The sequence below is a fragment of the Pseudopodoces humilis genome, chromosome 1 (assembly GCF_049639895.1).
Source record: "Pseudopodoces humilis isolate 2021_Gansu_Grassland_sample_001 chromosome 1, ASM4963989v1, whole genome shotgun sequence".
NCBI classification, from domain to species: domain Eukaryota; kingdom Metazoa; phylum Chordata; class Aves; order Passeriformes; family Paridae; genus Pseudopodoces; species Pseudopodoces humilis.
Genome location: NC_142200.1, coordinates 91,999,518 through 92,027,386, shown reverse-complemented (window position 1 = coordinate 92,027,386; position 27,869 = coordinate 91,999,518). Strand labels below are relative to the sequence as shown.

Sequence of the window (27,869 nt, the reverse complement as noted above, 5' to 3'; positions counted from 1 at the left end):
CAGCCGTATTATGAGAACCGGCACCAAGTTGATCTGAAATGCATATTTGAACAGATGTGTTTAAATTACATCTCTCCGTCTATCCACACACATAAATTCAGAATAAGCGTGTGTTGATTTAAAATGCATAAAAAAGGGATTTGGAGATGCATCAAAAGTGAACAGCATCTCAATGGATCAAGGCTCGCATTACTAAAGGTCATCCCTAAAAATAAAGTTTGAATTTATTAAGGGTTGCACCAGGGAACTGTTCTTGGGAACTGACTTAACGTTTGCTGCACTAAAGCAGCCATTGAAATTACACTAATTTTCTATGACCCTTCACTGTTTAACATTAGAGCTGTCAGGCATGGTCAGAAATAATAGGATCTCAGCCATGAGTAGCAGAGAATATGTTATACTTTTTCTCAGTCTGACACAATGCTTATCACCAATACTAAACGTCTTGGGCTCTGAGGACCCATCCATGTCTGTTTCAGTGACAGTCATTTAGCTCTTCACTCTGACACAGAAATCAGGCATATAAAACAAAATGATTAGCATGCCTTTTTGGCATGATGAAACCAAATGAAAAAATTGCAAGCAGGGCTCCATTAACAAATGCTAATTTAAAAAAAAAAAAAAGGAAAAGAAAAATAAGTATTTCTGAACGTATCTTTTTGCCCATCTATAATCTACAGTCCTGCAATGTTTCAGGGATCTCGAGGATTAAGACACACTGGTCCAGAGGTCCATCTAAGCCAGCAATCTACTCCTAGCAATAGGCATTAGAAGTAGCCCAGGGAAGCATTTCTGATGTTGGGACCCCCTCCCCCGAATCCCTTTGTCCTTCCAACTGGTTTTGTCAGAAAGATATTTCTGTAACCAGTAGCTTCTGATGGATTTCTTCTCCATTAACTCATCAGCAAGTCTCTCTGTAAATCTAAACCCCTCCATATTAAAATCACTTGAAAAAAAAAATAAAAAATTCTCTGTTGAGCTTTCCATTTGCTGATTCCATTTGATTCCCCCTAATTGTTATGCTGGGAGAGACCAGTAACAGCTCCATGCACCTCCTCAGTGCTCTTCATGATTTTACTGACCTCTTTTCTAGTCCCTCTGAATTAGCATCCTTCCAGACTGAAGAGTCCTTAATCTCATTTGTGTGAAGATCTGCCATACCTCTGATAATCTCTGTTAGTCTTTACAGTAACTTTGCTCATTGTAACCTATCCTTTTTGAGACAGGCGTTGACAGCATGTAGCAGTAGCAAAAAGTAATGGACCTTATACAAGGGACAAGAGAGAAATAAGTTTTAAAAAACAAAAAAGCTAGAAATGAAAACAAAAAGAAGGCCGAGCACATTTCAAAGACAGGCCAAAGTCAGCAAAGTGGTTGTGATAAAGGAGAACGGAAGATGTTGTCAAGGAAGGAGCAGTAGTATGAAAAGTTGCAAGATTTTAAAAGATAATATAAGATTTCAGTCTGAAGAAATCCAAGAATTGACCAAAAAAAAAGAAAAAATTGCCAGTGGGGCAGATGTTTTATTCCAATGTGTTGGTTCAAGATTGTTTATATTAATAATTTTTGCAGCACAGAGAAAAAGAATGGCAAGACATACATTAAAACACAGAAGATTTAGAAAAAAAGTGTGCACAGTTTGAAAAAGTTCCCCCCAGACAGCAAACATATTTAAAAGAGACACAATTTTTTCACATCACAACCTATACAAAGAAATTGACTGGATCTTTTTTCTGTCTTACAACTTTGTGAGAAATCATGACACGAAAAGTTTTCCAGCTGCAAACATCAACATGGAAAGGATCAAGACTCTGAGGAAAACAGCATTTGAAAACATAGGCATGATGTGCACCAAATTTTACATAACCTCCATTCCATTTTCAAAGTATCTAACGAAAAACAAATTTTACCACACCAGCTGATCACTCAAAACATAGCAGCTTATTTGCTACATCCTTATCAACACAGCACTTACAGAAGGTGTTGTTATAATTAAACCTGAGAGTCACAGTTTTAACAGAGCAGCAGGCAGGTTGTCTGGGTCGAGGCTTTAGCAGCCATAAGCAGTTTTCCTGAATGTTAGCCAGAGGTGTTTAAATCACAGTTCATGTACTCTGACTAAACAATGCTGCAGTTTTACACCAGACAGTTTTTGATGTTCATTCCTATACATTCTTAAATGTGAAGTTTTCAGATCCAGTATCTCTTATGTATCAAGTATCTGGTAGGTCAAAACCTTTTACTGTCACCTCTCTAAAAATATTTATTTTTTTTCCCCTTCAAGAGAAATGCATGTACAGGAAAGAGATTGCATAGGGAACTACTACTCCTATCTGCAGCACAAAAAGCAAATTTGAATAATAATAATAATAATAATAATAATAATAATAATAATAATAATAATAATAATAATAATAAATGTCTCAGAATAAGTGTAGCATTTGGCTCAAAATTCCAAAAACATCCTCCCTACTCCAAAAAGATTGAAAGCTGCTATCATGTAACTTCGAAGTTTTTCATTCTTATTTCATGATCCACTGGCAAATGTGTTCTTTACACTTCAGACCAAAGTGTGACACAAGGATTGTGATGTACTCAGAAGACACCACCTATATAGCTTTAGAATTATATTTTCAGAGGTAACATTTCAGACTTACAAGCAATGCTATTTCTTTATTAAGCCAAAACCCATGAGCATAACTTCAAAGAAATCCAGTGTGCTTTACTAATTAAAGTGTGATAAGAGAAAGTTAATTATATTTCAATATAATCATACTTCAATCAGCATAATGCAATATAACTTGGATCATTGGGAAACAGAGAATTTACCTTGCAAGAATAAATTTAAAGAAATTATAAAGTAAATATTTCAAAGGGCATGTATGAAAATTATTCATTCGTTCACGTAAAATATAATTGAAACAATATTCAGAATGAACTGAGCATGACTGTTAAGGTAATGAGCATCACTGGAGTGATAGTACACAACAAACACCATCTTCAGATCACCATCTCATCCCATTCATTTCATGCTCTGATAACAATCTGAATTTAAAGAAATCACACCAGAAATAATATCCATCTTTATGAGCAAGAACCATTCATTTGGCTAACTGGAAGGTAGCAGAATGGCTGTGAGAAGTATCTGTTTTGTTCTCAGGTACACCCAAACAGCAAGTGTGTTCAGAATACAAGACATTATAAATGATTGTTCCGTAAAAATAAAATATTATTTTATGTATCAGTTAATAAGATACAATTTAAAGCAAAATACTGTGGCTTCTTAAAGCAAAATACTGTGGCTTCTCTTCCAAGTGCAGAAATGGGCTTAGTCTGCTATGTAGCTTGAAGACACTGGGCAGAAAAAGCAAAATCACCATGAAAACAGCTCCAAAATGCCCTATTTAACCTCTGAGAAGGATGGCCTCAACCAGCTAGGTTCTTACACACTTCATGTTTGTAACATTTTGGTAGCAGCTTCCTATGTCTAGAGCTGCCAGTAATTTAAGAACATTTCTTTGTAACAGACAGAATCAGTTTAGAATATTGGGGTCAACAGAAGTAATTAATTCATGCATTCCTTCCAAAGTTTTGAAGGACATTCAGATTCATACATGCACAGCAAGCAACACATAGAGGACATCAGAAGCAAAACCAGGAAAAGAAAAGACAGTATTTTAAATGTAGACCGTTAGCTTGCCAATGACAAAGTTAAAACAATACAAAATCAATGGACACTGTTGCCTCCGGGAAGCTCTCATCCATTTCTCTCTGTTCAGTTGAGTGAACTACTTCATTTTCAGTGTGTCACCAAGTTGCAGATACCTTAATAATGACAATTAGGATAGCTTACCATATCATTATTAGTGTATATTGTCACAGTCAAAAGCTTTAAATAAAATAAAGGACTGTTAAATGTGCATAAATTCAGGAGGTGCCTTTTTTTTGACAGGCTGTATACAGCCACAAATCTTAAGCCATTCAAGCAGTAGCTTTGCTGTCTAAGTGTAGGGTTACTAAGTGGGAAATTTAAAAAAAAAATCAGACAAACATAAAAGGAGTAATTCATGTCAATATGAGAAGTAGTATTTGTAAATAATACTAGCAAAGCTGATACTGAAGTCCAAATAAAATCCAGAGTTTAGAATCCAAAGTTTAGAAAAGATAATGAAACCCCAATGATTCAAACAAAAGGCTGGAAGGTGGTCACCTTAAATATTTTGGGCTTGCATGTGTCAGATGTCCTCTGTTATGCTGAGGAGCACACACCATGTAAATGTGTTTCTACATAGTAAAGAACTAAAATAGCCAGAAAATGAAGCTTTCAAAGTTAACAAACTCGTCCTGTGGAGAAACAATTAAGGCAACTTGATGTTGTGAGCAGCTACCTGATCTGACCTGCCAGTGACTGAAAGTTAAAAGAGAATTAGCACAAAATCTAAAACATGCTGTTATCACTGAAGAATCATCAAAGACAAAATTAAAAGTATGTTTTATGAAGAATTCAAAGATATGACAGCATTCCAATTATAGCAACTAAAGCTCTGGCATCATTGAACCATTAACACTGGATAGGTAATGTATGAAAATTGTACTTAGGGAATAAGGTTTCAGGTAAATTTAATAGCTGTAGAAGATGAGTAAAGATGTAACAGAGAGTAACTTCTTTCTCACATATGAATATATGTCATTAGGTAAGAGACAGGATCAGTACCAACTGGGTTTAGCAAACTGATTTAAAGCACACAAGTAATATCTGAAGATTAAGGGAAACAGATTTTCTTCTATCTTGACATGGTAAGACAGAAAGGCCTGGTACATGAGGTCCCATAAACCAAACAGAGTCTCTGAGGATCCCACAATTAGTAAATTAGACAGAACAGTTACTATAGAAAACAAAATAAGAATCAGGATGGAGCAAGCCAACTGCTCAAAAACTAGCAGCAGTCTTGTATCAAAAAAAATTATAAACTTCAGGAAGTCCCCAAAGAGTTGGTAAAAGTCAAAAAAGCAATACTTAAGAAGGAGATGGAAGAGAACTGAAAACCTTCAAAAGCATCATTATGAAAGGACATCAGTGATGTCCTCAGGTCCTCAGACAGGAATATTAAATCTAATAGTTCTGATAAAGGAAAAAAATGGAAAACTTTTGTCACTGAAGAGATGAGTACAGAAACAAAGACAGAGTATCCTTATAGTGAGACTGATAGAGATGGAAAAAAAAACAAACAAAAAACCAAGCTTTTCCTGAGGTTCCCAACATTCTAATCAGAGAATCATATTACAATTTGCAGGGGAAAAGACCTCCCCAAATGCTGACAAATTTCTGGAGCAGGCTAATTAAATGCTGCTGAATTAAATCAAATAAACAGAAAACTGGAAAATGTCTCAAAAAATAGAATAAGGTGGTTAAAACTACTCAATTTTGAAAGCTGCACTCAAGTTCGAATTTAATAGTTACCATGAACTCCTTCTGTTAAAGCCTACTTAAATGTAATGAATAATTTAATAAAATACCCAACGTGTAATACAGAGGGAGTAGAATACAAAAATGGAATCTAATCAATTCAGTGGAAAAGGCAGTGTGTGCATTCAGACCATATCACTGAAATCAATTTTATCAAATCACATAATGTTCCACAATAGCCTTTGGGAATCAGTTAAAGAACCTGGAAAACCTGTCAAATGCCTGCCAGGCACAACAGCACCCTTTTGGCTCTACAATACCAGCACAAAATACAAAGAATACTTAGGCAGCAAGATCCACAAGGCTGGTTCAAAAGCTAAGTTCCCAAGCTGAAATCCAATATCTAATATATATATGTATATAGGCCTAGCACAGACACTGGCTTTTCAGCCTTGAGAAAAACAGAAGTCATGGTATAAAAAGTCCAAAGGAAGTGGCAAATTAGGATCATTAAGGACAGAACAGGCTGTATCTCAAACAATTTAAACTCATTCATTATGGAGAGAATATTGAGGAACTGATGCAAAACTACCACCTTTGTAACAGCACTCCAAAAATGCTTATTCCATGTGAGTGGGAATTTCAGACACGTTTGAAGTAGGTAGAAAAACATGGAATAACTTCAGAAATTATTTACTGATTTAACCTTTCAGTCCATTAATGAAAAATATTTCATCCTCTGTGATCTACTGCAAGTCTTTATAATTCGCAACACCTCCTTTCCTTCAGTTTCAGTGCCAGCACTAAAGTTCCAGGAATTTCAGAAGGCTGGGTTTTCTTATCAGCTGAGTAGAAGACATAGCAGTTAAGCATTTCACTAAAGGTTTTTATATGGTTTTACCTTATGAGAAAAAAAAAAATTGAAAATATTTATTATATTTAACAGTTCCTACTTTTTAGGACATTTGTATTTTTTTTTTCCTAGAAGATACTCTACTTTTCAGCCTAATAGTTTAAATTTAAATGTCAGTATTTCTCACTTTAGGGAAAAACTCAATCTTGGAAACAGTAACGATAAAAAAATTTCTTTGGCATCTGGCTTATCATTAACAAAAAAATACCAGAGAAGAAATATTCTAAGAAGGCAAAGACCAATTATCCACCCATAGACCATTTCAGAGAAGATGAGTTACCTACATGTAATCACATGGTAGTGTATGCAAGCAATGAACTATGATTTATGTGTTTTATGTCAGCAGTATCCAAATAAACATTCTTCAGGCCCACATCTTTCAGCCAGTATTTCATGTAGCACAGAAGTGGCCCCAATCTCCTCAGAGTCCACTGCTTAGAGCTAACCAAGGAACATAGCTCCATGGAAGGGCTAAATGTGTAGATAGTATACCTCAAAGTGAAACCTGTTAGGGGAAAGTAAATAATCTCTATTCTTCATATGGACTCCTGCAGTCATTGCAAATAATCCAAGAGTATGGAAAATCTGAAGAAAGGCACATTGTGTCTCTAAATGAACTAAGGCTGAAGGAGAGCTATGACAAATGCAGCTTTTTGCTAGGCAGGGTAGCACTTAGCAAACATGTAAGTGGTTTCAAATGTCCACTTCACGTACAAAAAATACAAAGGTATGACGCAGAGAGCAGTTGTGTGAGGTTTAACTGAAGGAGCTATTAAAGAAGCAGCAGATGAACCCTATTCATGACTTTGTAGCATTCATCTGCTGTGAGAGCCTGAGGTACCTGCTAACCTGCCTGAACTCTTCATCATCAGATGAAAGATCTTCAGGGATTGCTCTTCAGGACTCTTCCCTAACATACATAAGGTAAAATGCAGGCAGGATACAAAATAAGTATCTGTAAAGAAAAGCAGGAGATTTAAGGAGAAAAGCAAGACACATTGACTTTGCTAAAATAACTGAATGTTGGATGTCACCTTGGAAAAGGACTTCAGAAATACTGCATGGGCTAGCTTCCCCTTATGGAAAACAGGAACAAAAGGAGAATCAGTGATGAGAGCTCAAATCCCTTTTTTCCTTCCAGCTAAAACACATGCTACCTTCACAGACAAGGATGGTACTGAACTCCCAAAAGATAAAGAAAGGCCTAAAATCCATTGTATATGTGCAAGAGTAAATAGAAAGATGTAAGGTTTTAAAATCCTGTGCTCCAGAATCACAGCTAATAACCCCAGAACAAATTTGTTTGGGTGATAAAGCTAACTTTGCATTAACAGTGGCAGCCCACAAGATGCAACAAATGCATCTCAGTATAACCCTGGGCTACGAGCATCTATCAAACTTGCAAAGGCCCCATTTCCCACAGCAGAAGCATTTCTTTGGGCCTGCTTCAGGTTTCAGAACTTGGCAGAAAGTTACATAAGGAGAGCCACACTTGGTTGTGCCCCACCAAGCCTTCAAATCTGGCTTTCTGTGGAGGCCATGTAGGTGCTACTGGAGTAGTACCCACAAGTGCTACAAGTAGAACTTGCATTGTGAGTGATTTTCCTGACAAAACAACAAACTGAATTTAGGAAGTAAATACTTGGAAGATGCCATTGAGAGTTTCTGGCTCAGGGCTCAATTATCAGAAAGGTAAGGTATTTAGATGCACTGTGGTTTTTCCCTCATAAAATCATTTTATTTTATGAAGGAAGTCCATCAGAAAATTTAAAAAAAAAACAGACGAAAAACAAACAACACATTTAGGCAAATAGGAGAAGCCACATTTATACCAAGTCATTAAATACATTCTTGCTTCAAGGGGGAAAAAAACCCCAGCAAACCAGAGGATAAACCTCAGGATTGAAGTTTAAAATGAAAGGACAAACTAATACCAAGAATTCATCAAGAGTATTAGAAGAGGATTTAACCTGAATGTGAAACAAGTTTTTGTGACAGAGTTAAAAAGTGAAAGGAGAATGCTCAAGGTTAACTTCTGGATGCTCCAGAAGTCTAATGGAAGGAACAATTAATTTAAAAATAAAAATAATCTTTTCTTTAATTAATCATAGAGTGCAAACTTTATGCAGGGGATGGGAGCATATCCCATAGAGATACTGCATTACAAAAAGATAACTAAAAATCCCCAGACACTGACATTGTATAAACATAACCACTGTTTGAATGCACATTTAGTTCAATCATCACAACAATTTTTTGTTCTTAAGAATTATTTGAACATTTGCCTTAAGAAAAAAATATGTTTATTTGCATTATTAATGAAAACACAGAAATATTATCTCATCACTTAATGTCATAATTACTGTACTTCACTTAAATGCTGTCAAGTAAAAGCTGTATTTTGTGAAAACATACGTTAAGAGACAGACTTCAGCTTCTGCTATTCTTGTAATGATGAAAACTCTTGAAATACCTCACATTTGCATTCTTTAGAAAATATAACTAAATGATCTAAGGTAACCAGCAGCAGAGAAGCATGTTATGACTTACTGCCATTAACTCCATATGATATTTAAGACATAAACAAAGCAGGAATGCAAATCTTAACAAAATCATATCTGATCTTTTATATAAAATTTTAACATTTTTTAAGACAAAACCCAGACAACTAGGACATTTTTTTTGTGCATCAATCTGAAATACTCTGACAAATCACTAACTATTCTGTTCACTAAGTTATGATAACTGGCATTAGAGATCCCTTTTTCCCACAGAAAGGTGGCAAGGTTGGGTTTGTGTGGCAAGGTTGAGGTAGTTGAGGGAGGCTGCAGGGATGGAGTATGCTAGATGGAAAAAAAATACTTCCCTAGTCACAGTTGGGAATCCACCTGGCTGCCTTAGTCATTTCTAGCATTGAGAATGGGAGTCAGGTACTCCCAAAACCTTAAATCAGCACAGTGGGAGCGGTCATCTCACTGCAGTGGAAAAATCATGCCAGACTATTGTTCAAACCTGAACCCTACAGTGTCTGTCTCCCTTTATTCTGCAGAGTCTGACAGTAGATTTTCCTTCACCAAGCAATAGTAGCTGAAAAATAACTGTAGGACATAGACACATGCAGACACAGAAATTCAGCAGCAGCTCGATGACTGACCACACAACCCATTTTTCAGATGTGTGTATCACTTCTGTAGTAAGTTGGAGGCTTATATTGAAGTTTGTTTCAACAAAAATCCTTCAAGGGAGATAAATAGCTCAAGGAGATCAGTATTTTCCTGTAATACAAAGCTTTTTGTAGAAGACTGATTCAAATCTGTTGGGGTTTGTACTGTCCAAAAGGTATTCCCCCAGAGCTGACTGCAAGTCTGTACAGAACTGTGCTCTGATCTCAGAGCTGCCTCTCCTGCTCAGGGCCACGGCTCCTCCAGAGGCCAACCAGGGAGGCATCCAACACAGCAAACCATAAGAAAATTCATTTCTATGGCCTCTGGGTTTTGCCAATAAATATTTTCTCCAGATTCAAGACAAAATGGCTTACAATCAGCCAGCCAGTCTAGCGTTCTATTATCCTGTGGGAAATGTACTAACATTTTCCACCTTGAACTATCTGGATCTGAATTACAATCTGAATTACAATTTTCCAGTAGGTGGATTGAGAAGAATTTACATTGCTTCTTATGCCTTCACATATAACCATATTTGCAATATTGTCCTCCTGTTATGAAGCAATTCAACAGCTGTACTTTGTCAATTACTCCTATTAAACAAATGACAGTTCTACATAATGATGAGAAGCAAAATAGACAAAAATAATTATAACTGCATGAGATAAGTGGTTCAGCTGTGGAAAATAAACTTTTATCTATTATAGTCACTACTTTTATGCACAAACCTTTTAAGACTTCAGGTCTGTGATTATTTTGCCATCTAAGTTTGCCACTATAAATTTCATTCTTATTAAAAAGAGGTGAATCATCAACTCCTGAATACAATATACAGAGCAACATAAGAAGCACGTGAACATAAAATCGAGCTTAGCTGAAATAATCTGTATCACTGGCCCCAAATGGATGTACAGACAAAACCTCTGGGTAGCAGTACTAAAAAGCAGTACTTCTAAAGTTGCCTTTAGAATGCAACTGTGTTTTTATTGGACAGCTACACTTTTAAAGAGGTTTAAAATGCTCTGCATATTTCTATTTCCTAGTTTTCTTCATTTAAGCAGTTTGCATTTAAAAAAATAACCATTAAAGGTATCGATCAGCTATAGAAATAGTGCCTCTCTTATTTCTTCATTCTTTTCAACTTATTTTCCCTGAAAGTTAAACAAATGTATATTCAATCAGCACTTACCAGCTGGCCAGCTACCACCTTTGTGCCACATTGTCCTATGTGATCAGAATAACATGGCTTACAAAATTAATTTATTACACAGTATAATGGCAAAAATCTGAAAAAAAATATGCACTGAAATGAACAAATACTTTTCTTAAATGTCTCAAATATGAAAATTTAATACCATCAGCAGAATTTTCTGATGCACATCTGAGCACTATAAGATGTACATCTATCTTGTATTTATAGCTGTACTAATTTGCTATCACAAATACTTATACATCTCAATACATGTTTGGATATGCTTAAAAGCTCAGAAGCAAATTAAAACTAAGAATTACATGCCAAGTCAATCTGCTATGAAGCAAATTGATATGAGTTAAAGTTATTGTTTTAAAAACAAATTAGACTCCCCTCACCAGGTTCTAAGTTTTGTGTCTCAAGAGAGTGAAACACAATGAAAATAAGTATTCAGGGGAAAAAAAAAAGTGATTTTAGTTATTTTGCTTTAAAACACTAGGGAAATATAGTATCCCAGTAAGTACAAACAAGAATTTAAACTCATAAATATTAAATGCTTTAAGACTTATTTTTACTACAGAATTCCTTCCTTATATCCTTACTACAGATTTTATATCATTACTTCCAAAGAATACATTCACATGCCTTCAGGGGGAAAAGAAAAAAGGAAAAAAAGATAACATCTTGCTACTCTTAAGAAACAGAATTGGATGTACATTACTAATTTCCACTCTATCATCTAACAATACTCCCACATTAGGATTTTACAGAAGAAAACTGCAGATGAGGCTGCCCAGAAAAAGGAGAGCCTAATCATAACTGCATGCAGAGAGCATCACTCTACGCAACTTCACTACATGTATTTAGTAAAAAGAGTAAGCCAGCTCGTAAGCCAAGTATAATAATCAGATGAAATTGCTTTCACATTTAATAAGGGAATGTATCTTCTCTTTCCAGCAAACATTCAAAAAATGATTCCTCCAAATTTTGGCCAAAGCAGAGCATCACAATGTTGTGACCTTAAAGTATTTGAACTGCACATGCCCCGTGTGCCTGCTAAGCCTGCACTCAGCAAGCTGTGCCCAACCTGGCCACTTTACCTCCCAGGCTTCACCCTCCACTTCTTACTATGGCAGTCGAATAGTAACCCAAGAACCACACTAACCCTCTTCATAGTGATTCTCTTACCTCCTTAAAAGCATGTGTATTATTTAGAAGAAAATGCTGTAAAATTAGAGTACCCACAAGCATGCACATCCTGCTTAAACAGGTTAGTATGCAAATGCAAATTGCTCCAGAATCCAAGGAGACTTCATATGAAAAATTACAGAGCATAGAAATTTTGAAATCATAGTCTCCTATACAGTATCTTCTCCCAAAATAAACAGGTTGAAGTTACATTTAGTGTCAACTAATCTTCAAAGTAGTCCGTAAATTTGGAATTATTTTATGTTAACATCACATCACATGATTAGCTTGGGACTTACATATTTGTATGTGTACATCCTCACACATGAACTGACAAGATGCACAAACAACAGGGTAACTGAGAGCCAACAGCCCAGAAAACTCCAATATTCTTGATGCATTTGGCATGAGAGACTATGGAGAGAAAACTGTGACTAGTAATTTATAAAGTGGCAAAAGATCTAATCCCATGACCCATGGCAGTAAGGAGGTCTCTCCATTAACTGAAACCTGAATTAAAATCTGTAGAACGATGAAGACAAAGATTAAGAAGGTGCAGATACTCCCTTCTGGCCTTCCACTCCCTCTCTAGGAAAAGTGTATCTCCTTCCTAAAAAGTAAAGGTACAGTAACTTTAGCTGAGAAAAGGGCAAAGTGCTGTACAGGCCAAAATGGAGAGACTGCCCTCCCAAAACAACATTTAGCTTGGCTGAAGTCATGTTGGAGTGAAAAAACCAACCTATCCTGAAATACCTAATGCTTTTCTCTCCACAGTCAGTTCTAAAGAAAAACACAGTAGGTTGATGAATGCTGATGTTCAAAATATCCTAATGAACTTAATCGATCTGCAAGTGCTCAGCACCTTTGAAACCTCTCACCTACTTACACCTCTTTCCAAGACCTTGCGAATCAAATGCAGGGCAGGAACGGTTATAAACTCAGCAAAGTCCAAATTTCAATTTCAAGACAACTAAAGACAACTAATCCTGTGATAATAAAGAGCTTGTCCATCAAAAGCTGCACCATGAAGCACTAGGGTCAAGTCTAATCACAAACATGAATGTACCTTTGTGCTACATGATGAAAAACACCCACGTTCTAGTTTTTGGTGCTAATTCAATACCTTTTAAAGGCACTCAATTAATTTAAAACGTAAGGAAAAAAAAGGAGACATGTTTGGTAAAGTGATTAGTTCAGACTCCAAGAGCAGACAAAAGACAGAGTAGAGAGAAGAGTCTAGAGACTGAGGTATAAAATTACAGATAAGTACCAAATACACTCAGCAATTTCTTAGCAGAGAACGTCATAAGGATTTTAAACAGATGACATTTACATTTGCAGTAGTCAGACTGACAGAACAGATGTGCTAAAACCCATTAAAAAAAGCCCAAATCTGAAAGACTTGTCAAGGTTTGTTAGGGACACGATTTGCACGTCTGCAAAATGAGCCCAACAATGTCTCTCTCTGAGAAACAGAAGTGCATTTTGAGAAAATGAAACACATTCATATTGTAAAAAAGCGAGGGAGTTGATATAGTCTACTTCATAATTACCTGCATTTTGAAAGTGAGTAGAAAAAGGTATATAAAAATAGTAAATGGTTATTTTAAAATTACTCTTTTCATTGCCTTCCAATTCTGCTTTCAGGAAATGTCATGATAATGTGATGAAGACAATACTACTGCCACAAGGTTTTGAGATAGCTTTAAAACTGCAGGTTGTCTGAAACAGCTGCAAATTTGATGATGATTCATTTAGCTCTTTATCTCCCAGTGAGAACTTAGCAATATTTGGGAGCTTGCTTTATGGACATCTTTCAGAGCAAAATTACTTACAGTTACAAGTTATTTAAAGTGTTTGGAATTTCTTTGATCACCCAAATAAAAGTATTTGGAAACAAACTCTTGGGAAGATGTCTCTTCCCTGTTCATTGTTTCAGTCAAAAGTGGGTACTATAAAATAGAGACAATTTTTAAGCCAAAGACTTGTGAATGGCAAGACAGTCACACAACAAATGCAGACAGAGACCATGACAACCAGCTGATTGTTCACACAAATTCTCATGGTACGTGTTATGATGCCACAATAAAAACAAAGTCACAACAGAAGACTGGAACCTAGGAAAAACATTACAGCTTGTGAAATTGTTCAGAAAGGCAAGAGCAGCCATACTGAAAAATACAGGACAAAATCCTGTTGAGAAAGTGGACTGTGCAAGTGAACTGTTGCTGTAAAAAACACTGTGACTAGGAGAAGACAAGGCCAAGGTCCACTTTGCTCCCAGCCATGCTATTCCACCCTGAAGCAGCCTAGGGCCCAAGCAGATGCAGCCTGGCTGCCACTGCAACAAGAGACAAAGTCAGAACAAATGAAATACAAGACAAGACAGCTTGCCCCAGACCCTTAAAACCAGAATTAAGAGTGGCCTAGGGAGCTGCTGAAGCTACCATTTGTCAGCTTAACACCTGGTAAAGCAACAGGGAAGCAGAGAGCCTTGCTGAAGCCAGCTGTCCCAAAAGGATTGTGTAACACCTTCTCTCAATTTGGACAGTATCTCTAGTTTCCTGGGACATCAGGCAGTTGTCTGTAACTGCTGGGCAATTAGGTCTTCAGTTTGCACTTGAGTGAATAATTTCCTTCCAAGTTTGTGATTTATTTTCCATTGCACACATTTACTGCTTTGGGTCCTTTACTGCCTTTTTCCAACTGCATGTAATTATGTATCTACATATACTGAAAAATCAAGGCTTGATTACAACTAAAAGTAGTGAAGTCTCAGAGAGGCTTTCAAGAAGGTCTGATTTTAATGGAAAATGGAGAACCAGTGAAAGAAACCCCAGAAGTTTCTGCCTGACAGAGTTCTCTGCTGGCAGACGAAGTTTGCTGGCTTTCTGATGATATTGGAAAGCTTCAATGTTTCCAGTCTGAATTAGGAGAGAGTCTCAAATGAACAGCAGCAGCCACCCACAATTAATGTTGTGTTCCTATCTCAGAACACAAACAAAAACAAACTGGGAGGCAAACCCAGCTTTTCCTCAGCATTATGCTGTTCTCCAAAACAGAAAGGTGTAGTGTTTCAGTCTAGCTCTAAATTTCCCTACTTTTCTATTTGTCTAAATTTTGAGTATACAAGTCTCTTACAAAACAGAAGTAATAGGAGACATAAATATAAACTTTGATGAACATTGGAATCACTTCACCAACCAAAAAGGTGAGAGAATATAGTCTGGGCAACAAAAGCAAATGACATTTGGAAAACACATTACCAGTCTAAGGACTTTTTAATGGGTATATATTCATGTTACTGATTATTCAAGCAATTACAGAATATGACATTCAGATCTCAGGTTTCTTTAACTAAAATACATTCCAATTGTTTGCTTTTATCATCAAAAGTAAATTTCAGGGGATTAAGTTTCTGAACTTGAAGATAATTAAAGCTGTCTTGCTCTTTTTGCAACTACAAACATCACCTTTCAGAAATATAATCTGTACTGCATCTTGAAAGTTGAGATCACTTGAAAAACTACTCACACTTTGATATAATGACACCAAAAAGAAGACTTTCTGATATAAGACTAAATTGGTCTCTGGATTAAATTTGCTTAGCAGCAATTTCTAGAAGTCCTATATTTAGTTGCAAACACATTGAAACTAACATCTCATGCAGGAGTCAGTCTTGTGAATAATGCCTGCAGACTACTGCAGTAATCCCCAGAACCCACAGACCAGGGCACTAGTCCTTACTTAGTCCTTACAGACTGTATACACCCTCAACATTAATCAATACATCCTTACTTTATGCTGTTGCTTTCTGGGATAGTTTACAAATAAATTTTCAGGAAATATAATTATATCTCTATATCTACTTTTTAAATCTCCAGATATACGTAGATTGACGTATCAGCTGCTCATAAATAATATTTTCCTGAATAGTCGATCTTCCTGAAATCTCAGTGCAAAAAGAAGTGCAAAATATGATAAAAGGAATTCCTAAAAAAAAAAAAAGTATAAAAGAAACCTTCTGTATTTAAGTTTTTCACAGTCTAACGGATTTGCCTTTCTTGCTTTATATTCTATGCATTGTGCTATTGATCTTCACAATAAACCAAAAATGTTGTCACCTGTCTGGGGAGAGTGGCTCTGAAATACAAAGAGTTGCATATCAAAAACCAGCACTAGAACATCAATACTAATTTTTAAAGTTCATTTCTATTGCTCATGCCTTCCAAAAAGAGGAAAAATGTGACATTTCTAACTTCACAGATACAGTGCGTCAAGAATGCTCCATTCTTTCAAAAAAGTGAGTTTTAATATAGAGAGCACTCTGTCTGGAGTACTCTTGGAGAACTCTAACTTCTCTATAAGGTACTCTATGCTCAGCAGGATATAAATAAATCCCTACTCTGAAGAAGATAGCTCTGCAGTCACTCATGGCTCTCCAGAGGAAGGAAAAACATTTTTTTTCTTCTTGGAGAAAAAAGCCCTGGAGTCTTTAAATGGCCTGATTGACAACAAGATTCAGAAATCACTTGGTATATCTTTGAGGTTCCAAAACAAAAATTATGGCATGGCTGTTTCTTTTCCTTTTCCTTTGATTTTTACTTGCTGAACTTAATTTTATGTGTTGGATGTTTGAATGCAAGTTATAGAGCACTTAAGTGATAACCATAATTATTCCTTGATGTGTGGCTTTACCTCTTCAGCAGGTCAGCCTATATAATTATTGCTTTAATAAAATTTTCAGTGAAGTTATTATCAGAGCAGATGTCACATTCTAGAGACAAAAGTGACATTTGGAATCTACTGATAAGTCCTTGTACATTTTGTGTAGGAAGCTGCCAGATGACTTTATGGCCCCAGCAATAGAGAAAGGAGATATAGGGGGTTCTACTTTTGGTTTATTTTGCCTTTTTGATAAATGGGAGATAGAAATAATCCCTTTTGGCTACTAAAGTAGTTTAAACACATATTTAATTTTAGCTATTCTGGCTCTAGGCTCTGGAGTTGTCTGCAGCCATGTTAAGTTCTGGCAAATTTTGTGCTGAGATCTTTCTGGGAATATCTACATGGGAATGTAATAGCTGGCTGTTGTCACAAGAGTAAAGTCTACAAATTAAGACTCTATGCTCTTAAGTGCAAAGAAAAAGCCTTGCATTTTACAGATGAGCACATGTTCAAATACCCTAAACATTTTCTCTGCCTTGCATAGCTTCTTTATCCTGCTGCCATATGGTACAAAGATTATTCCATCTTAGTATCTGGAGACTATTTTCTAACAGGAACTACTAGATAATTTGGTATTTTCTTAATAAGCAGGATAAAGAAAGTTTATTATTCTTTAAAATCAAGACATCAAATAATTTTTTTTCCTTGTTAAGTTCACTACAAAAAAGCCCTGGAAAAAAATGTATGAAATGCATTATTGTATGCTCAGTGACCAGCTGTTTTAAATTTGGGTATATAAGTAATTTACTCTTTTCTGTGTTCAAGAGCTGAATGATTTAATAAATCCCCATATGCCCCAACATGTGCCAGCTATACTGGGTTATCGAAAATCCAGCTGCTGTTATGATAAGAGCTGCCAATGCTAAAACTACTGAAGAGAATAATGAATCAACTTCAAGTCAACTAAGACAAACTGACACAGTTCCACTTAAGATATGTGGGAATACAATACATCTGTTAATTAAAAACTAACACTGATCCATAGTCACATGAAATTTAGTGCCAAGAATTCATGGGCATTGTTTGTGGTGGAAAATTAATGCAAATCAACCTGTATGAAGACAAGCATCCCCATTTCCATCAGTTGTCCTAGATGCATAGGAATGTCCTATAAATTACACATTCAGTTTGCAAAACAGATTCTATTGTGTCACAGTTGGCTTTCTTTCACACATAGTATAATTCCCACGCAGCTATTAGATGATACATTTTACAGAGCTAGACTTCTGAATTTTTTAATTATCATAAAAAACTGGTTATGAAAATGACTATGAAAATTTGATTGGTTTGATGTACCAATATTTTAATGCAAGGTAAGAGTCAAAAAGTACAACGCAACTGCCCTTAAGTCATTGAACAGTACACAAAAAAGGGAAGCAGAAAGACAGAAAACAGTCAAACAAGGTTGGCAAGAAATTATTCTCCAGACACATATTTTTTGGATAATCAGTGCAGAAACATCCAACAAAATATGTCACCATTAACTTTTTAAAAGCCAAGAAAATACTTCCTTGGACACAAAATTATTACTTGTAGTTACAAAAGCTTAGCAGGTAGATGTAACTTTCATCTTGGCGTCAGCATAAGGAAATACATTAATGAAACATTCTTTCATTTCTCACAATTAGCTGTGTTGTTAAGGGAAATAATTTTGAAATTAATCTAGAACTCATCAGTCCCCTAAGCAAGATTGGAGTATTATATTGATGTAAATTTACATAAGATACAGGATATAAAATACTTATTAGAACAAACAAACACAAAATCAAGCCATTTACATTTCTTGGAGCTGTATCATCACTAGTACACGAAGTGCGCAATGCTCAAAAGCCAAATTAAAGACAACTTCAGTAACTCCAACTTCAAGCAATCTATATATAGTAGTTTATGTATAAAAAATAATTTAAGAATGCATTATTTGAAAAAGATTAGGAATATATTGACAAATTAAATGCATGCCATGCAGAGATTTAAGATGCTTATAAAAACTCGAGCATCGGGACCAACCACATCAAGGGGCTTACAGAAAACTCAAAAGACTTTGAAAGCTTAAAGAACCTCGTTTTTTTCATACCTTAATTATGAAGTTGCAAATAATTGTGCTTTTAGCCACATGTTTTTGACACTGCAACAAACCCAACATTGTCATTTTCTCAATTATTAGTAGACTTACTTTTCTTTAAGGAAATCCACTACTTGTTTGAAGTCTGCCACACAGTATTCTCTTTTCATGTCCATGAGCACACTGTCAGAGGCTGACTGGACTGGTATGTGCAGAAAAGCATATACTCTTGGATGATTGAGAATCTTGGCCATTTCCTAAGAGTTATTAAAAGAAAAAAAACAACTTTAAAGCATTACGAAAATAATACAGAAAACTCATTTCAATTAAAATATGCAGTAAGTATCAGTACTAATACCTCTAAAACCCAAACAATCCTGAATTGCCACAGCCCAGTTTGAAACATTTGGGACAGGTGAAAATATCTGAAAGCAATTTTGTTTTAAGAGAAAATAAGAAGTGATGAAATCAAATTTCCTTTGAGACAGGGATCACATTTCCTATTATTGATTACGCAATCAAAATAGAATTTTAGAGGCAAAGTATTGTGAAAATTGGTGATTTCAGACAGTGACTGTTTTCAAAGGGTGGCAAGGGTTAGTTGCTTTCTTGCTGGAGTGAAGTAACTTCGCAGATACCAAAATGAGAATGTCTGTAACTGGATCATCCCTACAGTTGGCCAGTTGCTAATTAAGGTACACCTCATCACTTGCAAACCTGCTCCAATACTGGTCTGAAATGTTATCTGTGTTACTTCAGTGAAAAGGACAGAAATTAAAAGTGCTTGGCTATAAAATGAATAGAATTAATCAGGGGACAGCTCAGAACTGGAGTGATGGCGAGAGACACAGGGTGTTACACATTTTGTACAAATGCAAGTCATCAGGAAAAAAAAGAAAAAAGTAAAGGTTAATAGCAAAATGGAAAACCAAACCTCCTAATGAAGCCAAACCAAACCCCCAACAGAGGCTTGGCAAGGAGATAGAATGTGAGACAAAGAATAGAATAGGGTGGTCTGATTTCTCTCATTTGTATTATTTAATAATAAAAACAGTCAAGCAACAAAGTTTAAGTATTTTTAAAAGTTTAAACCAACCAGCATTGAGACTGTGTGCAATATGGTACCATACTGCTTGTTAATCTTTGTCCTGCAACAAGTAAGTGAACTTGGATAAAGAACCATATTCCATGAACAGCTAGGTGTTCCCATATGGCTTTCCCTTTCTCCCTGTGCTGTGGGCATACAGGAAATGGCCTGGGACTGAGCACTGCTCTTCTGCCACTGCATTCTGCTTTCTCCAGTCAGGCTCACTCAGTCCATTTCTCCTGTTTGATGGCACAGATATTCTGTCTGACAGCACATACTACTGCCATATTTGGTTTTTAAGATGCAACTAATTACAATTTTTTTTCCAGACCATTAATCAGCAATATTAGTCATGCATCTAGATTTTCACTCTGTATTTATTTCTACAAGGCTGGCCTAGATTGTTCAAAGAGAAGGCAGACATCCTCGTGCCTTTTCACTTGCAAGAACTCAGCTTTTAAAAGCACTGAATTTTAGAACAAAAAGAAAAAAAATGGTCTCTCAGTACTCACTTTTCATCTGACAAAAATATGTGTACAAAACCTGAACTCTATCAAATCACTTCTGGAAGCAGTTTTGAAAGTTTCTAAGATCCTATTGCATAAATGTTTAAGAAAAGTGGGTACATTATTCAAGGCAACAGCTACTCCATCTCAGGTATGTAAACTCAATTTGATACACAGAATTGCACACAGTTTGATACACAGAAAGGCTGTGTGCAGAGAACCTGGCTCTCAGTGGAAGCTGGAGGTAGCTGGTTTCATGAAAAAAAGAGTGAAGAAGAGGCCACCATGCATCCACACAAATTTTGTATCCAATTCAAACGGAACTATACTTATCTGCGTCCTTAAAAACTGTAGATCTTCAGCTAGAATATATTTTCAAAAACTAAATTGCACAGAACAAGCATCTAAAATTGGGAAACCTTTCTTTTAAGCTTCAGAAAATCTTGTAAATGTAATTTGTATGAAGCATCTCATAGCCATCTGTGATTTTTCTGTTTATCAGTAATCAAATATATTTCTAAAATTTGGGAAATATGAGCTGAAACTTAAGCTATGGACCACAAGCCTATTATTCTGCTTATCTCTTGGTTCCAAGTACTTAATTCAGTCTTAGAAAACAGATTTATGATATAAGGAACCAATGAAAGTCATGTTTCATAATATGTTTCTAAATCTGCCAAGTTCTTTAAAATAACTCACCCTATGGCATAGAAAAAAAAAATTCTTTGCCACTCCTTTAAAATTTTGCATCTCTGAATAACAGAATCTTCAGTATGGGATCAGTTTGTGAATTCTTTTTGGAACTAAAAATTCATTTATTAGAATTTCTAGATACAAAAGTGTTATTTGTTCCAGCTTTTGCAAGGTTGACAATCATGTGATAGAACAAAAAACCCAAACAGATTCACTGCATCTGCTTGTTTGTGACAGAAATACTACATTTTAAAGAATCTTGCCTTGTTTTACCACAAAGTTTTGATTTTTAAAGTTTCAAATGTGGAAATTCTCTAGTTACATGAAAATGTTGCTCTAATTTCTCATGTTCACCTAAAAAAAATAAAAATTTTGCTGTGAAGAATGAAATCCAAGTTCTAAAATCTCAAAAGCGTTTTCCTGCCCAGAGGATTCAAGAAAACCAAAGCACACAACCCCAAAGGCACTAGCTGCTGATCTGACAGTAACATGCAGAATCCTGCTGGTCTCACAGTTGATCTCTTTCAGGGGGATGTGGCCAAGAGGGAGCTTTTGACTGCACTTCCTGTAAGAGGAGCTAAACCAGTGGTGTCCAACAGCCACTGTTAAACAAGACTAATCAGAACTGCTTCTTCCAGTTATCCCATGTAAAAGAAATAAAACATGTTCTCTGCAATCACTGTTGTCGATAACTTTCAAGATTAGGAACAAAACTGTTGTCATTTAAAGTAATTACCCTGGGTTCTGTACTAATGGGACACAAAATTCCTGGCATTAATTAACTGAACTTTTCAACTATCACTACAGGTCCCTGCATCCAGTAACAGCTTCAGCTGTAAGCTCAAAAACATTATTGACAATTCCACTGCATCATTTTGGTTTAGAAAGATACTCCATATCAAAAGAACTGGCATCCTTTAGAGAGTAAATAATTTGTCTTGTGTATCAGAAATTCACATACAAGACACACATATGGTCGATCTGGGAACATTAACACAGCCTAGCTGCAGTGGTCACGGGTCTCAGGGATGTTCTGGACAGTCAAAGCTCCTCCTAGAGACGAGGAGGTTGCAAACAGCTCTTTATACTGTGAATGCCTTGCTTTGCTTGTTTTCTGTATCTAAAGCCACACAAAATGCACTGCATGTGTTTCAAATCAAAGGTCTTACTGATAAACTGATTTCCCAGCAGGTACTTGAGGCTTGTAAGATTAACTTTGTGAATTTAGCAGAACACAAATTATTAACACAAACCAAATGCAAGTCAGAAATACCTGATGACCCACCGTTTCACTGTCATTCACTTTTAAGTACTGCTGGTGGTCTTAAATTTACCTTTTATAACCAGAAACTCTAAGTGAGCCATTCAGAAGGAAATAGAAGAATGAATCAAACAAAAGTTTCGCCTGGTTGCATCAGAAAGCTGGACAAACCAATCTTTCAAACTTTGCACTGTGCAGATAGAAATATCACATTCTAACCTGTAGCTATGAGGCAAGACTGTTACAGTCTTATCTTTTATCCTCGCTACCACTAAAATAACACTGAAGTTCTTTACTACATAGGTTTGAATAAATTACAACTGCTCTGCACTGAACAGTCATACTTAGTCAATGCTGACAGACTTTCCCATACTACAGATTGCACATAGAATACCAGATTTCATCACTAAATAAAACTATTAGTTAATATCCCAAAGAGTATTTGAAGGACATCATGGACTAATGCATATTTGCTCTTCACAGTGTCTCAACATTCTAAGTTTAACATCTGTTTCCTGTTGTTTTTATAATTTTTTTTTTTTTCTAAAATGCTTTGCATTACTAGGTATAATTACATATTTCAGTTAGAAGAAAAAAAAATCTAGAATTTTATTTCCATCTGGAAGCAATAAATGAACAACGTATTGAAACTATATCACTGCAAAAGAAATTTTCTGTTTTTCATCACAACTGAAATGGCTGATTGCCTTCTCTCACTATTCCCTGGAATCTGATAATGTGTCTATGAATGAAGGGATGCACTACACAAAAATGAAATTTCATGTAGGAACTAAAAGGTCAAAAAGTAGCACAATTTGTTTTAACTTGACTTTACAAAAAGAGGCATCATGTACATTTAGAAAACAACAATGTATGTGAAACATCCTTTAGGATACTGATCACATATGAAATATTTTTTTCCAGTCCTTGGCAGCTGGAGTACATTAGAACACAAGGCACATTACCAGAAAGATTTCTATCCAGTCAGTGTATTTTATCCTAGCAATTACAACACACAAATTTAACCACCTAACCAGAAAATCACACCTCCTGTTTGCAATGACACCATGTGCAACCATAGAAAATTGCAGAGACAGTAAACATCAATATCTGTGCATCTTTATGTCAGTACCAGCAAGCTGTTCAGACAGCAATTCTTTCCCCTTACCTAAAGCAGGCAAAAATCCAAGTATTTGACTTCTGTCTCGTGTTTGAGTCACGATAATGTGAATAGCTTGCTTGCTAGCAAAAGGATTTTGTCCTCTGCCAGCAGTAAGCCCAAAGAAACCCTCATCCAAATGGAAACATGACAAAATGGCACTCCCTCAAAACTCCATCCCTTTGTGGCAGATATTAGTTTGGGATATGTCACGAGGGGTGTCTGCTGACTGCTGTCTTTCAGAAGCCGAGCGGTGCCACCACCAGCACAGTCTGGATGAAAATCAAGTGGCTGTGGCCCATTTTATAAATTCCTCCACTGCAGTGCAGCTCAGGAATAGATGTGATCTTGTGATGCAGGCACGGGAATGATGACACAGCTATGATCCAGTCTGGAGAGCCCATAGCAGTTTTGTTAAAACAAACAAACAGGGAACTCTCCCCCATTTCCCACCCCTTGTGAGTAATGGGGCTGTAAAAAACTAAGAATGTGTGGGATGTCCCTGAGGACACTGGTTGGAAGGCAATGCCTCTCCCTCACCTGTTTATGAACTGGGGGAGATGTACTGAAGTCGCACGATGGACAAGCTTAGTGGCAACCCCTACCCCATGTAATATGACATGACATGCTCAGGTCTTTATCCTGTCATTAGGATAAAGGCAAGTCACACTGGAGCAGTTAGAAACCCATGCAATTCTAGCCAACGTAATTTGAAACTTAAAATCAAATCTTTGGGTTGCCAGATGGAGGGCAAAAATCTGTTTTGTCATATGGGAAAAATGCCTTCTACATTACCAAACAGAAAACTGGTATTAGCTCAGGCCACCCTTCGAAGTGGATATAAACCAGATGGCAAGCTGTGATTTGCTGATAGGAAAACTAGCCGTAAGAGCCATATGCTCAGCCTTAGCTGTTCCCAGCTGTTCTCCTAGGTGTAGGATCTCTCTACTGCTTCCAACCTCAGAAAACAGACAAACCATAGCTAAACAAGTTTTTTCCTCCCTCACAGTTTAATATGTATTAAACCTAATCTCTTAAAAAACCAAACCATGCCATACCAAAACCACCTAATATGCCTTCAAGAGCATGCCACATCTTCCTTTATTAAATAAGAGCACAAGCTAACTTGAGCTCCTGCACAGTAAGTGATATTCAGATAATATCACAATACAATAACTGTATTTCACAGTCCAGTTCTTCAGCTGAAGTTTGTCCCATCTCTTCCCATGAGTCAGTGCACAAAGAAAACACACAGCACCAAAAACACTAGATACATGATTTGTAAACACAAAAATATAAAGAATTCGCCTATTCTGTTAAAAGGTGGACATGGTTCTTTCCAAGATTATACATGGTATACCCAAGAATGAAAAGAAACTTCTTGCACAGTACCATTTATTCATATTTTCTGACAAAACCAGTAACTCCCAGTATAGCTGTCTTAAACCTTGGTTCGTGAAATTCTCCACAATAAGCAAGCTGGCATTTCTATCACAATTTGCTTCCAATATTAAAGCAAGACTGACTTTTTATTGGGTAAAATGTTAAGCGTCAGCATCTCCATTGGGTGGATTGATTATTACTCAGCCTGTGATGAGCCATGAGCCCAAGCACATCTGAGTCTCCACATCACCAAAATACAGCTGATTCAGTGACACCTTCAGCATTAATACCACACTAATTTCTGTGCACCATGCAGGAAAACGGTTCAGTGCTTTCAAAGATGAGAACTGTTATTGTTGCTGCTTCAGCCATCGTTACAATCCTAAAGAGCCTTTGTGGAGCTTCAGAGTGTTGTTTGTCCAGTTCCAAAAATTGATTCACCTTAAGGTAAAGTGTACATTTCATTACTGGCTAGAGAGTTGGTTTCATGACTTAAAACCAGCCAACCAAAACGTTAATAGTAATTCCTTATGAAATTATTAATTCTGACATGCAAGAAAATATACAATTTTTTTAAATTTTCTCTATAGTTCTCTCTAATTTCTCATCATTAAGCACTCCTCAAATGAAATCTTTTTTTGCAGAAGTAAATTAATACTCCTTTTTTCAATATGTATTAAAAACACATATTTTAGGGAAGGTCACTAAAAAGGTGATTTATTGCAACAGCACACTGCTACTTTAAATAACTCTCTGACTCAATCATACTTTATGCTAATAAAACCTTGGAAATTAATTAAAGCATAGAGAGGCACACACAATAGGCAAGTAGGATTGTCACACTACCTTTTTGTCTTCAGAAAGCTGAATGAGTGTAATGAATTGCTAGTTTCATCTATACTATGAATTTGTTCTCCAGCTCAAAAATGAGAATCCCATAGGATAGAAAAGAATTGATGGTTTCTGCTCAGAAGGAAGACATAGAATGGATTGCACACCCCTCCAGAGTTCATCTGCACCAAGACAGCAGTGCCAGGAAGCTTCTCTATTGTTTCCCTTAATTTCAAACAAGCAAGTATGATATCTAAAATAGCAACTGCTTTACCAGGGTACAGTGGAAGGAAAATAGTGGAAGGTTTTAATCAAAACTTAAACCTTTAGGCTAGTGCTATCACTTTCTTTTGTGAGCTGACCTAAATTTCATAGTAAAACAGAATAAAAATATTCTGAACCATAATGATGAGACTTATATCATAGAATTTACATTCTTCAGTAACCCTTGCACATTTAACAGAGCTAAAGCAATTGAATTCAAAGAATGAGATTTTACATATTTTCCTCAATTAACAGTGGTACAACAACACAAAGCAAATATTACTGTTCACTTTTATTAAAATTTCTAGAACATAATGTATTTTCTTTTTCCCATTTTTAAAGAAAATCTTCACCTCAAGAAAATCAACCTTATTTTTAAACAAATGCCAAAGCCTAACGAAGCAAGCAGGCTTACTGAAGATTATGTAGATGATGCTGCAAAGCACAGGAAAAGTGACAGCTCATCTATCAAAGAAAACAAAAGGGTTTATGCATCTAAACTAAATAGAAGCTTTTGAAACAGCATGAAGAGTAGTTGGTAGAACTTTACTTATTATAATATAAATAACTGGGAAAGTGAGATGTTATTTGTTTAACAATGAAGGCAGAAATATTAAAAGAAGATGGCACAGTTTGTTATGCAAGCTCTATGTTTGACAATAGCTTCTACCTCAATGCCTTGAAGCGCATGGCAACTGATAAAAATCCTACTTTTATTTAGCACACATGCACTATCCCCATATATGCATTTCCCATTCTTTGAACATATTGCTCAATTAATGGTGATTTTTATTTTCTGCTAGTAATTCACCAGAAGTAAGCTCCAGCTCCAAAGGACTGCTGGGATGAGACAGTATTGTAAGTAATTGACAGACAGCCTGACACTCGGCACAAGATTGAGTGTGGATCTGTCTGCATTTAAATACTCTTCCTTCTCAGGCAGTCTAACAAGCAAGAGCAACATTCATACGAGCAAATCATAATTAAGGTACAGATAATATGCACAGATTTAACTGGTCAAGCAGTGTGCTACTTAATGTTAACCCCTTTTTGCAAGACCAATTTTTATTCACAGATTATTAAATATAGAAGAGCACTAGAGGCATGCATAAAATATTCTGTCTTGATGGAAAAATGAACTTTGCATAAATAAAGCCCATTTTTTATGTATCTCTCTCAAAGCATTTTTTCTACTAGTGTTAGAAAGAACATGAGCTTCATTCCCAACAACACAAATATTCCATGTTGTCCGGAAGGAAACCTTTATTGTTCAAAGTTTCCAATTTGATAAGATTTTTGAGAGAACCCAAGATTCACAAATACAGTGTATTTCTCTTCAGGAAGAGTAAAATGGGTTCTTACTTTGACAATTATTAAGCCAAATCATATTCTACCAGCTGGAAACGAACATGTCACCAAGCATTTACAGACGTTAGGATCTGCTGTGTCTGAGATGTTAAAATTCTAGATTAGAGAAAATGGTGTAACAAAATGTATCCCAAAGCACAGCAGAGATTCATCCATTTCTCAACTCCATAATATAAAAAAATACATTGACTCTGGGGTGAGCTCATGTTCCCATGACACCATGTCTTAAGGAGTGATTTCAAGGAAATGCGCTATATTTGAGACAAAGAACGCTTTGAGAGGAAGGAGAGACAGACAATTTTCGTACTAAAAAATAAAAAGCAGGAATACACAGAATAAGCAAATATGCACATACAACTTCTACAGGACAAATAAGCATTTAACATAATACCAAAGGAATTAGTAAGCATCCCTTCATACCTTGCTTTTTTTTTTCCAGGAGGACAGAGGCAATTGCTCCATCCTCCTCCCTTTAGTATCTGAGGTTCCTTTCAATTACACAGCTAGCAAAACAGACAGTTTGCATAGAGACAACTTTTTAATTACAGCAAGAAAAAGTTGCATGGTCCACTGAGTACAAAACACTACAAAACTAACAGTAATAAGAAGTCAGGGGCTTAACTATTCATTTATTTAAATGTATGCTGCAGTTTTCATTTTTTT

The 27,869-nt window shown here is 36.0% G+C and overlaps 1 protein-coding gene across 4 annotated transcripts in view; it reads right to left on the bottom strand.

Moving 5' to 3' along the window:
- Positions 1 to 27,869, bottom strand: part of CDKAL1 (CDKAL1 threonylcarbamoyladenosine tRNA methylthiotransferase) — a 377,880-nt gene that overhangs the window by 111,194 nt on the left and 238,817 nt on the right. For all 4 annotated transcript variants that reach the window (XM_088053806.1, XM_005525251.3, XM_014254558.2 and 1 more), the window contains one exon: positions 18,766 to 18,911. In XM_088053806.1, coding sequence (XP_087909932.1) covers positions 18,766 to 18,911 — 146 coding nt within the window. The remainder of the gene's footprint in view (positions 1 to 18,765; positions 18,912 to 27,869) is intronic.